Source organism: Lepus europaeus, chromosome 19, assembly GCF_033115175.1.
Source record: "Lepus europaeus isolate LE1 chromosome 19, mLepTim1.pri, whole genome shotgun sequence".
Lineage (NCBI taxonomy): Eukaryota > Metazoa > Chordata > Mammalia > Lagomorpha > Leporidae > Lepus > Lepus europaeus.
This window is the reverse complement of record NC_084845.1, coordinates 15870377-15887063: the sequence shown is the minus strand read 5'-3', so window position 1 is coordinate 15887063 and position 16687 is coordinate 15870377. Positions and strand designations below refer to the sequence as shown.

General features: G+C 50.6%; 1 protein-coding gene across 1 annotated transcript in view; it reads right to left on the bottom strand.

Annotated features, from left to right (window-relative positions):
* Positions 1-2647: 2647 nt before the first annotated feature.
* LOC133747682 (histo-blood group ABO system transferase 2-like) overlaps positions 2648-16687 on the bottom strand; it is a 55756-nt gene continuing 41716 nt past the window's right edge. The window contains exon 3 of the mRNA XM_062176002.1: positions 2648-3666. Within this exon, the coding sequence (XP_062031986.1) occupies positions 2648-3666 (1019 nt within the window). The remainder of the gene's footprint in view (positions 3667-16687) is intronic.

Sequence of the window (16687 nt, the reverse complement as noted above, 5' to 3'; positions counted from 1 at the left end):
CCAAGTCCTTGGGCCCTGCACCCCATGGGAGACCAGGAGAAGCACCTGGCTCCTGCCATCGGATCAGTGCGGTGCGCCTGTCGCAGCGCGCCAGCCACGGCGGCCATTGGAGGGTGAACCAACGGCAAAGGAAGACCTTTCTCTCTGTCTCTCTCTCTCACTGTCCACTCTGCCTGTCAAAAAAGAAAAAGAAAAAAAAAAAAAAAAGAAAACAGGTGGATTTGATATACGAAAAGAGGAGAAGGGCGGGGCCCAGTGCTGTGGCATAGAGGGTAAAGCTGCCACCTGCTGTGCTGGCATCCCATATGGGTTTAAGTCCTGGCTGATCCAGCTCTCTGCTGTGGCCCGGGAAAGCAGTAGAAGGTGGCCCAAGTGCTTGGGCCCCTGCACCCACATGGGAGACCTGGAAGAAGCTCCTGGCTCCTGGCTTTGGATCAGCCCAGCTCTGGATGTTACAGCCATTTGGGGAGTGAACCAGTAGATGGAAGACCTCTCTCTTTCTCTACCTCTCTAACTCTGCCTTCTAAATACATAAATACATTTAAAAAAAAATAGAATAGAGGAAAATAAGCTTTACCTGCTATGCCACAGCACTGGCCCCGAAATTTACTTCTTTTCATTTTATTTGAAAGACAGACAGAGAGAGGGATACAGAGAAATAAGCTGAGAGAGAGAGCGACAGTGAGAGAGAGATTGGTCTTCTACCTGCTGGTTCACACCTGCAACACCAGGGTGGGCTGGGCCAGGGTGAAGCCAGGAGCCCGGAACTTCGTATGGGTCTTCCATGCACTTGTGCCATCATCTGCTGCCACCCAGGATGCATCAGCAGGAAGCTGGATGAGCAGCCAGCTTGTGACCAGGCACTGCAGTGTGGGATGTGGGTATCCCAAGCAGTGACTTAAGCCACTGTGCTAAAAGCCCACCCTAAGGGCCGGTGCTTTGGTGCAACGAGTTAAAGCCCCGGCCTGCAGCACCGGCATCCCATAGGGGCGCCAGTTCGCATCCTGGCTGCTCCACTCCCGATCCAGCTCTCTGCTATGGCCTGGGAAAGCAGTGGAAGGTGGCCCAAGTCCTTGGGCTCCTGCACCTGTGTGGGAGACCTGGAAGAAGCTCTTGGCTCCTGTCTTCGGATCAGCTCAACTCTGGCCATTGTGGCAGTCTAGGGAGTGAACCAATGGATGAAAGACCTCTGTCTCTCTTTCTCTTTCTCTCTCTCTCTCATTCTCTCTCTCCCTCTCCCCCTGACTCTACCTCTCTGTGTAACTGTGTCTTTCAAATAAATAAAAAATAAATCTTTTGTAAATAAAAGCCCACCCTGGTTGCTTTCTTATATATGAAAAATGAAAACAACCTATAAATACTGTTGAACATTATTTACTTATTATCATTTTCTTATATTATGATAATTATTAATTAATAAGTTTAATTTATATGCTTTTGGGTTCTTATTTTTATAAAGCATAGAGGCACAGTGTATATTTGGGTCTGTTAATAATTGTTTTTTTAGCACACTAGGTTCGGGAAGGCAACTTGAAAAGACTACCTACTGTGTAGTTCCAACCACGTGACTTTCTTGGAAGACAAAAACGTGGAGACGGAAAAGCCAATGATTTACATGGCTATGGGGGGTGGGCAGAGGGAGAGACACAGCGGGGAGCGCAGGGGCTTGGAGGGCGGTAAACCTGGCACGTGCTACCGTCCTGGTGAACGCAGGTCATTCTGGTTTTGCTGAGACTCACACAATGTACAGCACAGAAACCGCACCTGATAGGAACTACGGAGCTGAGTTAACAACAGTAATAGATCAGCACCGGATCGTCTTCGTTCTGGATAATGAGCTTCCTGCACACCCCAGGGCTGTTGTGGCTTCGACAACAAGGACCCATGTTCATCTGCAGGCGTTTGAGGGATGGCGTGCCCCCGGAGGCGTGGCTACACCAACAGGAGCCCCTTCATTTCTTCTGGGCAATCGTCTCTGATCCCTTGTGGCCCAGTACAGGCTCAGCCCACTGCCCTTACTCGTCTCCCACGGGGTATTAGGAGAAGCTCAAGGTCGTGGCAGCTTGGGAATTCATGTGTGATCTGTGCAAGCAGGGTCTAAGTGTGTGTGTGTGTGTGTGTGAGAGAGAGAGAGAGAGAGAGAGAGAGAGAGAAACTGAGGGGAGGGAGATAGTGCTAGATCTGCCTGAATTTTACAAAAATGGTGGAACAGAGCTGCTACTGTGGCATAGAGGGTAAAGCTGCCACCTGCAGTGCTGGCGTCCTATATAGGCACCAGTTCAAGTCCTGACTGCTCCTATTCCAATCTAGCTCCCTGTTTCTAATGTGCCTGGCAAAGCAGTGGAAGATGGCCCAAGTGTTTGGGTCCCTGCACCCACGTGGGAGACCCAGAGGAAGCTCCTGGCTCCTGGATTCAGATCAGCCCAGCTCTGGCTATTGCAGCCATTTGGGGAGTGAACCAGTGGATGGAAGACCTCTCTCTCTCTCTCTCTCTCTCTGCCTTTCAAATAAATAAAATATATCTTTTTAAAAATGGTGGAATGCATTAACAACTTTTTTCAGCCATATAGCAAAAAGAGGTGGAGAGTTATCATTGCTTGTAAAATTGATTTTAATCAGGGCAGCATGTGAGGAGGGCGGCGGGGGCTCATTGTCCATCAGTACTCTGAACCTTCTGGGAAGCATTACCCGACTTAACCTCTTTATTTTTGAGTAGGGCAAAAATTCTAATCCGCCTCACGATGTTGGACAAGCCCAGCTTCTTTTGATGTTGCATGTCCTTCAGCAGGTCGTTGTCACACATGTATTCTGGAGAGAGTAGCTTGGTGGGTTTGTGATAAAGCAGGTACTTGTTCAGATGGCTCTCCTCTTGCCATATGGCCTCCAGGTGATTGGCTTTGTCTATCATTATGGCCTGGTGACAGGCCTCGGTGAGCCTGTAAACCTCTGGTACTGACCCTCCAAAGAAGGCCCCAATGTAATAAAAGTCCCCTTCGTCCTCAGGGATGTAGGCTTGCGACTCAGGCCGGCGTTCGTTGCTGAAGGAGTACCGGCTTACCGCCGTGAAGTCCGGGTGGATGGTGCCAAACAGAGAGGAAAGGATCTCCACGCCCACGTGGTCCCTGAACTCTATGTCCACATCGGCACACACCAGGTAATCCACCTCCTGGAGGAAGCGCTGGCGGGCGCCCTGGCTGATGGCTCCCATGCGCTGCATGCTGATGTCCTGCCAGCGCTCGTGGCTCTGGGTCCGGAGGACGATCACCCGCCTCCCGCTGTGGAGTGGGAGCCGAGGGACCAGCTCAGGTTGGTCAGTGAAGATGTAGTAGTTCACCCTGTGGCCGGCCATGAAGTACTTCTCCGCACTCCTCAGGAAGAGCTCCAGGAACGACATGTAGTTTTTGACAGCAAACACAGTTAACCCAACGGTAGCATTCTGGAGCTTGAATTGCGCGTTTAGTAGGTCAATGTCGAAAGTACCCTCCCAAACAATTGGGGCAAGCCAAGGGGTGAGGACGAGGACATCCCTCCTAGAGGGAGTTAGTGCATCTGGCTGCAGGTGCTTTGTGTGAGATTCTCTAACAGCTGCACCTGTCCCAGCCAGCAAGCTTTTAAGATGCTGGCTCTTCGGATTCCAGTAGCAATAGTGAAAAGTTAAGGTTATACCTGTCAGGAGGAGAACAATCACTTTATGAGATGCGTAGCATGGCCCAGGCAGTATCTTCAGTAGCTTGGCCATGGCTCCACTGCTGATGATGCAGGCGGACTCTCTCAGATGCTGAGTGACACAAAGGATGATGCATGGACAAGGAGGTGCCCACACCCCTCCTGCTGTTCCTAGAACCTACCTCCGTGCAAGGGCCACCTGATAGCAGGACATACGGGGTCCCCTGGTGGAGGAAGACTCCAGAGCTGGCAGATGTCTCAGCAGCTTCGTTTTCATTTGAGGCTATGTCAAAGAACCAGATGACAGGCCTCAATCAACGCACGCCTAGAACTTCTGGGCCGGAAGTCAGGGCTCCTGAAACAGGCGCAGGAGACTGGCCCCAGGGAGGTCACAGAGCCAGGCAAGGACAGAGATTGTGATGAAAGCAGGGCAGGGCAGGAGCCACCAAGGAGCCTAATCCAGTGGTCCAGTGATACTCCGCAGTAGAGAAACCTTCACATAAGCACCAAGTTTTCTAGAAAAAAAAATCCATACGGTTGAGACCAGACTGTCTTCAAGGCCACAGCTAGTTGTGCCAGATGTCCTTGACCATCTTTCACAAAGCCTGACCCGGGAACCCTCACAGGGGAGACGGAAGACCTGGTCAAGGGCTCTTTTCCTTCATCCTAACAATCACTTACACGACACTGACAATTTCCTTAGCTGGCTGCAGGTCCATGCTTTGCATAGGCTGCTAAACTTCACGTGCCTTACCTGTGGGCTCTGCAGATCAGGCCTGCGTATGGAAACCCCATCCTCCCCCTCACAGGTGAGCAAATGGGCTCAGAAGCATGCGTGATGGACCATGTATACATGGCCAAGTGGCAACTACCGAGCCCAATGGGTCAACCGGGATCCGGAAGCGTATTCCTGGCCATTCTGATCCATGGCCTCGCTTGGATATTTGGGATTTTAACTTTTGGGCTCTTTTCCCGAATCTGGTTCCTTTGGTAGCCTGCCTTGGGCTTCCACATCAACTGATTTCCAGACAGAGCCCTCACCCTGGGGAAGGGAGGCTGAGCCAGTGCCCTTCATGGAGTCTGGGCTCATCCAGTTGCCCACACATACACCTCCTCCCTTGCTGTTCTAAGTATCCCAGCATGACCCTCCTGGCAAATGAAGGCTCTGACACGGATTCCTGCTGCCCCTCTGTGAGATGAACAGCAGGTGGAAAAGAGTCCCGGAGCGGGCGGGATTATCTGTCCCCTCCTCTGGGAAGCTGCTCCGTGACACTTTGATTCTGGCCATCACAGGAGAGGGTGGCCGCAGGCATGATGTGCCCCGGTGTTCTGGAACCTTCTTAGGGGAGTTGTGAGACTGTTAGGTGAGGAAGGGCTGAAGGGCTTTGACCTTTTGAGGGACAGTCCTTTTGCTTTTTGTGGTCAGATTGTGACATTTTCCCAGCTGTGCCTACCTTGTGAGGACAGTCATTCCTGACCGAGATGCCGATGGCCTGGCAAAATACCAAGACAACCCCTTGAGGTTGCAGATGCCAGAAAATTGAGGACCGGCATGGATGATGAAATCACAACAGAGCAAGGAGCAGGTCCTCCGCGTGCTGCGGCTGTGGCTTGGCTGTGCACCTGGTCCCTGGGGAGTCCCCTGAACCTCAGGACCAGTGGAGGGGAGACGTGTTGCCCTGCTCACCATGAGCCTTCCCTGGGAACAGTGGGGGTTAAAGAACCTCACAGAATGAAAAGGTAGAGAGGACCAGGACCAGCCCTGGTGCAGGGAAGGACCACAAATGGAGACCTGGGGGAGCCTTTGACCCCTTCGGCAGGTGCCTGCCCACTAGCCTGAGAACCTCCGTGTTCTCCTATCTCCATGAGACTCCTGGAGCTGGTCTCCTGGCTCCAGCTTCTCCATCCCCCATGCCTGCCTCCTCATCAGAACTTTGATACCAGCTGCTTTCATTGTCCAAATACCTGTTCTTTTGTCATAATTCCCCAAACTCTACCCCAGGCTTTCCTGACCTTGTTTTCCCTTGGGAGATTCTTAGAGATTCTTACAGACTATTCTGTGGCTCACCCGACAGGAGACATGGCAGCCACCCTAAGATACCCCTTTACCACTGATACCGAGGCCCGAGACGCTCCAAGATGAGAGGCGGAGGATTCTGATGAGATTCAAGATGGGAGACAGAAGGTGCCAGCACCACTCCTACCCTCTCCTTGGTGCCCACAGACTCATTGAGAGCCTTGGCAGGGCCTCCTTTATGTCAGCTATCGACTGGCACCCTCGACCCTCCATGGTGAATTCACGTCCTCTTTCTGTACTGTGCTGGAGGAAGCCTAATGAGAGTGGCCCGGGCACTCCTGGAGACGTTCTTGGGTTGTAGGAGATTGAGAGGGATCCATCGTACCCCCAAGTTTCCTTTCCCCAGGAGGGTTTTGCAGAATGACTTGATGTCTCTGACCCCTTGGGACCTCACCGGCTTTCAGAATCCCCTCTTTTTCAGTGCACAGTGTGCTCAGGCTGTTTGTGTTGATAGAGATGCTGTGGGCTGGAGCTGTAAGAAAGCCACTTGCATCCTCCCTAGGTCGTCCCAGCAGCCTGGCACTTGCTGTTATTTGTAAGATTTGAGCAGGAACTGTCTTGTGATTCACAGCTAAGTGTTTCACCTGTGATTGGGCTTTCGGGGGGTGACCGTGTCGACAGAGACTGTCCGTGACTTTGACTGGGGTTATGGTTGAGTGCATTCAGGACATTGCTCCTCCACTGAACTCCAACTGAGCAGGGTGGAGGTGACATCACTGTGGCAGGGGTGTCTGGGCACTTCTGTGGACCAGGAGCTGCTGGCCACATGCATCATTTGCCTGATTTTAGCTTCCTACCAGCCTTGACACATGGAAGTAATCCTCCCAGTCTTGCACATGGGGGAGTCACCGGTGCAGAACATCACACAGCCACTGGGCAGCGGACTTACCCTTGTGCCCAGCGCTCACATAACTCGGTGTCTACATGCATCTTACAGACCACCTCTGGGCTCCTGATTTGTGCCTTAAAAATGGGAGTACTCTCCTGTGTATAAAGTTGATTGAAAATGGATCTTAGTAGAGAATGGGACTGGGGATGGGAGGGGGAGGAGGCGGAGGGGGAGGAGAGTGGGTGGGAGGGCAGGTATGGTGGGAAGAATCAATATATTCCTAAAGCTGTACTTATGAAATGCATAAAGTTTGTGTTCCTTAAATAAAAAGTTTCTTTAGGGAAAAAAAAATCTCACTTAATGGGCGTGGGCCCCTGCACCCACCTGCAAGACCTGGAAGAAGCCTCTGGCTCCTGGCTCCTGATCAGCTCAGCTCCAGCCTTTGTGGCTACTTGGGGAGTGAAACAGTAGATGAAAGACCTCTGTCCTTGTCTCTCCCTCTTTCTTTCTGTAACTCTACCTCTCAAATAAACAAATAAAATCATTTTCTTTTTTAAATGGGACCACTTCCTCCCATGTCCATGGCTGTGGTGAGTCCAGTGTAAAACAGTGGGTGAGGGGACCCTTACTGCCAGCACTCTTGCATGGGAAACACAAAGGTGTGATTCTGGGGTACGGCATAGCTGCTCAGCCTAGCCGGTACTGCCATGCCTGTTTATCCCAGTGCCACCACCCAGCAGGGAGCTCAGCCAGCCCACATGTGACTACGGCAAGTCTTACATGCTGAGTTGTGTTGCTGGGCCCAGAGCTTCAGAACTCCTCCTCTGGCTCCACTTTGTGGCATCAATTCTGGAGTCATTTAAGAATGCCTGCTGTATGTTATCTAGAGGAGAATCCGTTAGATTCAAAGACACAAACAGGTTGAAAGTGAAAGGGTACAGAAAGTTAGCTGATGACAACAGTAACCAAATGAGAGCTGGGGTAGCTATCCTTCCCTCCACAAATAGACATTTAAGTCTAATGCCATTGTAAGGGAAAAGGAAGGGCATTTCATACCAACAGAAGGTTCAGTTCATCGAGAAGATATGGGTGGACATTTGGCAGAGCGGTCTCGATGTCTCTTGCTGCCTGTATTTCATATCAGAGTGCCTGTCTTGGTTGCACTCAATTCCAGCTTCCTAGCAATGCACATCCTGAGAGGTAAAAGGTGGTGGCTCAGGTGACTGGGTCCCTACCGCCCATCGGGGTAGCCAGCTTGAGTTCCTGGCTTTCATTTTTGGCCTGGTCCAGCCTGGCTATGGTAGGAATTTGGAGCATGAACCAGCATGTGGGAGATCTGTCTCTGTCTCCATCTCTCTCTCTACTTTTCAAACAAAAATAAATTGAAAAAGAATGTATAACAATTATAAGCAAATTTTTTATTTGAGAGAGAGAGACAATTACAGACAGAGAGAGAGGTCTTCCATCGGCTGGTTCACTTCTCAAACAGCTACAACGGCTGGAGCTGGGCTTATCCAAAGCCCAGAGCCAGGAGCTTCCTCTGGGTCTCCCATGCAGGTGCAGGGGCCCAAGCACTTGTACCATCTTCCACTGCTTTCCCAGGCCATAGCAGAGAACTGGATTGGAAGAGGAGGAGCCAGGATGAGTCGGTACCCATATGGGATGCCGGTGCTACAGGTTAGTCCACTATGCCTACTATGCCACAGCACCAGCCCCTAAACATATGGTTTAATATGATCACCTCTTAAGGAGGGTTTACTCCAGTAATGCAAGGTTGGTTTAACATTCAAAAATCAATGTAATTTACCACATTCACAATGAAGGCTATATGATTATCTCAGATCTGAAAGCAGAGTAACTGACAGAATTCAACACTCCTTTTAAAAACATATCTTAGCAAAATGGGAATTGAATTTCCTTTATAGGATGAAGCACATCTATTAAAAACCTTTTTGTAAATAGCAGGCTGAGCACTTTGCCTCTAAGATATGAACCTGAAAAGCATGTCCATCCCCTCCATGAAATAAAAGGCATGCACATCGGCTGGCGCCATGGCTCAATAGGCTAATCCTCTGCCTTGCAGTGCCTGCACACCAGGTTCTAGTCCTGGTCGGGGTGCTGGATTCCATCCCAGTTGCCCCTCTTCCAGGCCAGCTCTCTGCCCTCCCTCTCTCAGGCCCGGGAGTGCAGTGGAGGATGGCCCAAGTCCTTGGGTCCTGCACTCCATGGGAGACCAGGAGAAGCACCTGGCTCCTGCCTTCAGATCAGCACGGTGCGCCAGCTGTGGCAGCCATTGGAGGGTGAACCAATGGCAAAGGAAGACCTTTCTCTCTGTCTCTCTCTCTCACTGTCCACTCTGCCTGTCCAAAAAAAAAAAAAAAAAAGGCAGGCACATCAAACAGGAAGATGTAAAACATCCTTTATTCAAAGGGAACATGAATATGTATGTAAAATAACCCCAAGAAATCTAAAAAGAAACTACCCGAAGTACAGCAGGAAGCTGGTAAGTCTCCAGCATGCAAGGTCAGTACATAAAAACCAATTATATATTCTATATGCTACCAGTAAACAGCTGAAAATTGAAATTTAAAAGATATCACTTACAATAGTGTAAAAGCACTTGTAAAATATCTAGGGATAAATTAGCAAATGCTGTACAAAACCTAGGCACCAAAAACTACCAAAGAGGGCTTGCCAAACTTTTCTCACAAAGGGTCAGTTGGGAAAAATTATTGGCTTTGCAGGTTAAGTGTGGTCTCTGTCACACATTCTTCTGTTTTCATAACATTAGAGAAATGTTAACACCATTCTCATCTCATCAGCATTACAAGAATAAGCTGTGGGATAAATTTTATCTTTGGTCTATGATTGGTGAAACCTTGTTACAAAATATTAACTGAGAGTAAAAAAAACTTCATAAAGACCACAGGACAGGAAAAGCTATACCATGCTCATGGACTGGAAAAGCCGGTATTGGTAGTTGTTTCAGCTAGGACACCAAACACTGATCCTTGGGATCCTAAAAGAGGTTTTGGTGTTGAGTCAAAATGATTCTAAGTCTGGTTCAATTCAGCACCCACCTGATGTGCATCTGGAGTCCTCACCCCTGAGAGATGATTGCTAACAGCTATGAGTCTACATAGCTCATACGGAGGAGAAATGCCTGATTCAGATGGACTGACAGTTGGTGGTCCCTGCCCTTGTGATTGGATGATCTTGGAGCCCAGTGTGGTCCATGGTTGACTTAAGCATAGAACCAAAGATGACCTCCTCCTGTGTTATTTGTAAGTAGCATTAAGGATGATCAAAAAAACAGTGAAACGTGAAGTCTGTGTGGTGAAGAGGCACCAAGTCTGCTGGCGAAATGCATGAGCTCTGGAGTCAGACAGCCTGGAAAGGATGTGATGCAGTATCCAGGTCTCTACCTCAGAAGCCTGCGTGGTCCAGCCAGGAATGCTTGGCACACTGGGCCTTTCCAGGGAGGCGTGCGCCTGACTCTAGGAAGTACAGAGGAGCTGGGGCGTCTCAGAGGGAGGCAGCGTTCTGAGCCTTGGCCTTGGGCTACCAGAATGCAGGAGGTGGGGGCTCGCCTGTGTCATCGGTGGTAGTTGCATGACAGGAAGAGGCCGAGAGAAACTCGGCTCTGCAGCCTCATTGAAGTCAGAGAGGACAGCAGGAAGGCTTCCAGCAGTCCCTCACGGGGAAATTCTCCACTCACATGCGCTGGTGGCAGGCCCTGTACACAGGCATCTTCAATGCCACTCTTACTGCCATGGCTGCTGCTAGTGCCACTGTTGTGTGGTTGAGGAGGACCGGTTGCTGCCGTGTCACGTGGGGACACAGTAACACACGAGGCAGGGCCAGCCCCGGTCTCCCCAACGCACCTGTCCTACCCTGACCTCCTGCAGCCGAGTCCCCTCCCTGGCCAGATCCAGGTTGCTCTCTTGGACTGGCTTTGACTTGGCACTGTCTTCTAGAGCTGGCTGACACCCAACCACAGGCTGCCCTGAGGACCCTGCAGCTGTGATGTCCTGGGCATGACAGTTACACAGCTCCTGGACTTCACGGTCTGGAACAATCCTGTTGTAACCACCAAGACCGTCTGGTGCCAACTGGCTGCACCTGGGGGTGGGGAAGTCAGGAAGCATGAGAAATCCCTGACGAGGTTCAGATTCTGGGCCTTACCCTCTGCCCTCCGGGGTTCTGTGTTTGTGCCTCTCACTGGTGGACCACTAGCCTGTGCTCTGTTCGTCCTGTGTTCCACATGCATCAAGCTGATTGGTGTGTTGTTTGCTGTGGAGGAGCCGTTTCCTACTACGCTCCCAGGATCCAACAGCACACAACCAGCCCTTTGAGGGCAAAGACCTTGGCCTGCACTCCCCTTATGTCCCCGGGCCCCACCTACAGAGTAGCACACCGTGTCAACTGATCCTCTTGTGGCTGCAGTCGCCCTGCTGGCTTTACCCCCGGCGGCTTCACTGATGTGTGCCTCACCCCACCTGTGTTACGCAACACTTTAGAGGTGACAGTCCCATTGGGAAGCTTACTGATCCTCTCTGCCTGTACCCCAAAGTCTCTAACCACCCTGGGATGGTAGTGATCCCTCCTCAAGGCCCAAACAGCCGCTTTTCCTTTGTTACTTGGTCAGCCAGTCACCTGTGCAACAGCCAATCCCCTGCCAGATCAGGAGACTGAGATGAAGCCACTAGAAGCATGAAGCAGAGGGGTCACAGAGGAGGAAGGCGACCAAACAGTATCCACGAGGCAGGGCTGTCAGGAGAGGAGCCCCCAGCGCAGTGGGAGTGTACCTCCAGCATCTAGGCCCCTGGGGACAACTACAGCCATCACCTAGCTGGGAGCAGGGCCTGGCTCTCTGAGTTGGAAACTCTACTCCATGGGCCTAGAAGGCAGCTGTGGCAAGATATCCCAGAAGTCTTCCATGAAGCTCATTCGTCAAAGGCCAAGCTGTCACCGGCTCTTACGGCCCTGCCCGCTGGGGGCTGCCTGTCTCTCGACAGCAGGACATAGTCTCCTTCCTGCTACCGGAGACAGGAAGAGCCCCCACAAGTAAGCCATTCCTAAGCTCGGCTCTCCAGCTTCCTCGGGGTCAAAGAAGGAGAGCCAGAGAGGAGAGCTTTCAGATACCCTGGCAAAGAGACAGTCTCTGCTCACGTCTGCCAGCTGTGGACTCTGTAAGGAGAAACCTCCAAGGCCTCTACTGATGCTCCAGCTGCCCCTGTTGCAGCCCTAGAGAGAGCTGGCTGCACCACCCGCCTTTGTATGGTCACTGAAGAAGACCTAGGCTTGGAAGAGAACACTGAGCCTTAATGGACCCACAGAGTGGCTGCGGACACCGAGGCCTCTTCAGAGAGCAGGGCCACTCGGCCTCCTCCTTCTTTTCCTATGGGGACCCACAGAGCCCTCCTCAAGCCCCCTCCACCTGTAGCCCTGTCTCCCCGGCCGGCCCGTCACGGCTTCCGCACTCGCTTCCACCATCCCAGGCAGTCCAGCTGCAGACTGCATCTCCTAGCTGGCTTTCGACTTTGTTATAACTGGCGCGGACACCACTCTGTCTTCCTGGCTCTCCTCTTCAGGTCTCCACGGTGACCCCGTGTGAGCTTCCCCCCATCCGCCAGGGTCAGGCCAGCTGGAGCAGATACCCCGCACCAAGGCCACGTCTCCACCACTCCACCTGCTACCATGCTCAGCCGCCCCAGCCAATTTTAAAACCTCCCTTTGAAGCAGGAACCACCCCTCGGCTGAAATCCCGGGGTCCTGATGGACAGCAATGGAGAGCTACCCTGCCCGGTGTCCTGTTTTCTGGCCCACCCGCCCCGGATTCCACAGTCGCCTTCACTCAAGTAGGCAGCCGCTCTTCAGACGGGTGGCCAAACTTGGCTTTGACTCTGATGACATCGCTAGGGACACCACACCAGAACCTAGCAAGTTGTCTTTGAGTCTCCCTCTGACATCTTTATCAATTCTTTCCCTTTGGGGAACCTTACAGGTTCAGAAGTGCCCGGCCTCACCCCCAATGCAGTCCACGGACCCAGGGACAGCATAGGTGCACATCCAATGTGCTCACGTTCCACCTGTGGTATCCCTGTCAGCACCCAGCCAGCCTTTGGTGGCACCGGGGCCAATTTTTCACTGGTGCGGTCACTCTTTCCTGCCACGCATCCCACTGACATACACAACTCTGAGGCCTATTGCCCACCTTTTGCAACACCAACCCAGGCCAATTTGCATTTGTGGGATCTGCAGCCCTCTGCGTAAGCTGCAGCTTTGGGGTCATTGTGTCTGGCATGGGCTGCAGCTCCACGTCTGGAGCAGGCAGCTTTGGAGCAAGGCGAAGTGCGACACCCAGCAACACAGCTCATGACAGCCCCGGGCACTGCGGTCCTGTGGGTCTATAGCACCCACCCCTGTTGCAACTGGAGACCAGCACTGCTGGCCCCCAGGACACTATCTTTCCTGTCTGTAGCCAAAGGACCTGCTGCCAGCCGGATTGATGTATACTACTACTACTGGGCATTGCTAAGCTGCGCCATGACAAGGAACACTCTGTGTTTAGAGCAGCCAGCGCCTGTGCCAAAGCGCATCTGGGGCAGTGAGAGAGGCCAGCATCAGACCTCTCTAGAAGTCATGCCTATGGGCAGGCTACGTAGGGAACGCCTTGCCAGAGTCCACTGGGAGAGTACATTGCAGTCCAACACACCTGTGCTTGGAGATCCTCATGTTCTCACCTACAGTCAGAGCACCTGGGTCCCTTGGGTCCAGAGCACACGTGTTGCGATGGAAGGGGCCAACACTACCCACATGTGGAGTGGTTTGAGCACCTGGAGGTCCATCTGGTTTGAGCAAATCTGTTACTATCGGAGGGTCCTTCACCACTCAGGAGACATTTGTCAGAGAGATGCTTCTGTCCCTGTGCTCCAGAGACACCTCATGTCCGCCTGTTTGAGGGGTGGCGCCCTGTCCGCCTGTGCTGTTTGAGGGGTAGCGCCCTGTCTACCTGTGCTGTTTGAGGGGATAGCACCCTGTCTGACTGGACACACTCCGCTCAGAGCACCTGGGACACACAGCCCACAGCATGTGTGGTACAATGGGAGGAAGTACCACCATGGCTGTGCTACAGGATACTTGTGTTCTCGCCATCATTCAGAGCGCGGGGACGCTTGGAGGCTGAGCCCTTCTAGGGAGGCATCCCAGGACAACAGCACACACTTTTAGGAAGACACTTCTCACCTTCACTCAGACTGTCTGAGCACTACCGCCAGTGACGTGGAGCAGCGAGCATCCCTCCAGAAATGCCTAGACGTCAGCCATTTGGCTGCCGTCCTCAGCAAATGTGTCTCTGGCGTGAGAATGGCAAACGGCGGTCTCTCCTTGAGGTTCCCTTTGCCTAAGGTTTCTTTGGAGACCGAATGTTTGGCCCATTCACTTTCTTCTAGTGAAAGGCATAGTATGTCAGCAACTATAAGCAAAAGCCATCAAGAAGTCCTAGGTGACCACTAAGCGCCATGAGTGGGCCTTGCCTTACTGGAAACACAGAGTCCCTTCTAGTTACGCCAAACAAACTTCAACACTTCTCCGTCATCGCAGAGCAAGCGACAGGCACAACAGTTCAGGATGCTTGTGTACGTCTCACGGGGTAAGGTTTCAGGTGGGGCTTGTCCTAAGTCAACACACTGGCCTTGAGAAATCCCACTGTGGAAAGAAGAAAAAGATTGGTAAGTATCAACCATGCCATGCCTGGCATGAATGGCTAGTTTGGCAGACCCAAGCTATGGGCCAGTTTTTCTTAGACTGGCCAGACTCCCTGCTGCCTATACCTGCCCTTTGTTGCAATGGTGCAGATTGTATATATATATATACATATATATATATATATGTATATATATATACATATATATATATCATATATATAAATCATTTATACGTGCATAAATTTATATATTTAATATATATATATATAAATGAATGAGTGAAAGTTAGTTCATGGAAAATAGAATTGAAACATATGTTTAATTTGGTACCAAAAATGTAAAATCCATGCACAAAGTCTTCAAAGAGTTCATGGAAAATTCATATTATGAAGAAACTATACATGTGTAAATATATATAGTAAGGCCGGCACCGCGGCTCACTAGGCTAATCCTCCGCCTGCGGCTCCAGCACACCAGGTTCTAGCCCCGGTTGGGGTGCCGGATTCTATCCCGGTTGCCCCTCTTCCAGGCCAGCTCTCTGCTATGGCCCGGGAAGGCAGTGGAGGATGGCCCAAGTGCTTGGGCCCTGCACCCGCATGGGAGACCAGGAGAAGCACCTGGCTCCTGGCTTCGGATCAGCATGGTGCACTGGCCGCAGCACGCCAGCCACGGTGGCCATTGGAGGGTGAACCAACAGTAAAGGAAGACCTTTCTCTCTGTCTCTCTCTCTCACTGTCTACTCTGCCTGTCAAAAAAAAAAAAAAAGAAAAATATATATAGTAAGTGCATGTATATATATGTGTGTATGTATATATATATATATGAGAGAGAGAGAGAGAGAGAGAGAGAGAGAGAGAGAGAGAGGTGCCTGACCTATTCACTTTTCTACAGTGAAAGAATAATATCTAATATTTGCAAAGACATCTAGGATCTAGCTAGGATCTAAACATCCTTGTTCTTGTTCATCAGTCCCCTTTGGTTATGTGTTTTGCTCAGCTTTGGTGAGGAAGGGAGGGAAGCAGGGGGAGAGAGAGAGATGGAGAGAGAGAGCAAGCCGAGTGCTTGGTGTTTGATCTATTTACTTTCTTACAGTGAAATAAGCAATATCTAAGCAACTCTAAGTGAAGGATCTATAGGATCTATCTAGGATCTATATCTGCTTGCTCTTGTTCATGGATCCTCTTTGCTGTTTTACTCAGCTGTGGAGGAAGGAACTGACTTATATGAATAGTGATACATTGAGGTGGACAACTTTTTTGGGTTCTGTATTTCAACAAATATGTGTGGCACAGCTGCACTTTATAACTGCACACGCTGACACCCGAACTCTCTTTTTTGGGGGTAAGGGACGGCGGCCTCACAAGAAGTGAGGTTCACAGGAAGGGATGTCTCGTTCTCCCCTCCGGGCTCTTCTCCCTCCTGGCTATGCACAGGAAAACATACTCGGAAACTTTTGTCTTTAAAAAAATTTAAATGTGGGGCCGGCACTGTGGCTCACTTGATTAATCCTCTGCCTGTGGTGCCGGCATCCCACATGGGCACTGGTTCTAGTCTCAGTTGCCCCTCTTCCAGTCCAGCTCTCTGCTGTGGCCCGGGAGTGCAGTGGAGGATGGCCCACGTGCTTGGGTCCTGCACCTGCATGGGAGACCAGGAGGAAGCACCTGGCTCCTGGCTTCGGATCAGCATAGCTCCGGCCATGGCAACCATTTGGCGAGTGAACCAACAGGAGGAAGACCTTTCTCTCTGTCTCTCTCTCTCTCACTGTCTATGACTCTACTTGTCAAATTAAAAAATTTAAATGCTTAATTAGTGCCTTTCTTTTTAGTTGAGACTTAGGGAAATCATTTCCTCACACTGTCGCCTCAACTAGAGAGGATGGCACGCATCCAGCTGGGCCTAGAGGAACAGAGGAAGCAAAAGTCATGGCTGCCTTGTGACTGTTGGCAATTTCTGCAAGTTATATAGTGCATACCATATAGTGCATGCTATGTAGTGCATATCATATAGCGCACACCATATAGTGCATATTATATAGTGAATATTATATAGTGCATATTATATAGTGAATATTATATAGTGCATATCATATAGTGCATATTATATAGTGCACACCATATAGTGTACACCATATAGTGCATGTTATATAGTGCATATTATATAGTGCATATCATATAGCGCACACCATATAGTGCATGTTATATAGTGAATATTATATAGTGCACACCATATAGTGCACACCATATAGTGCATATTACATAGCTATATTATATAGTGCATATTATATAGAAGTGTTTTCATGCTTCACAACAATCAGAAAAGATACTCTTTTCAATAAAATTCCTCAGTAAGTTCTAGCTGGAAAAGCAACCTGGCTTTCCCCTTCCCCGTCAAAGAGAGCAATCACAA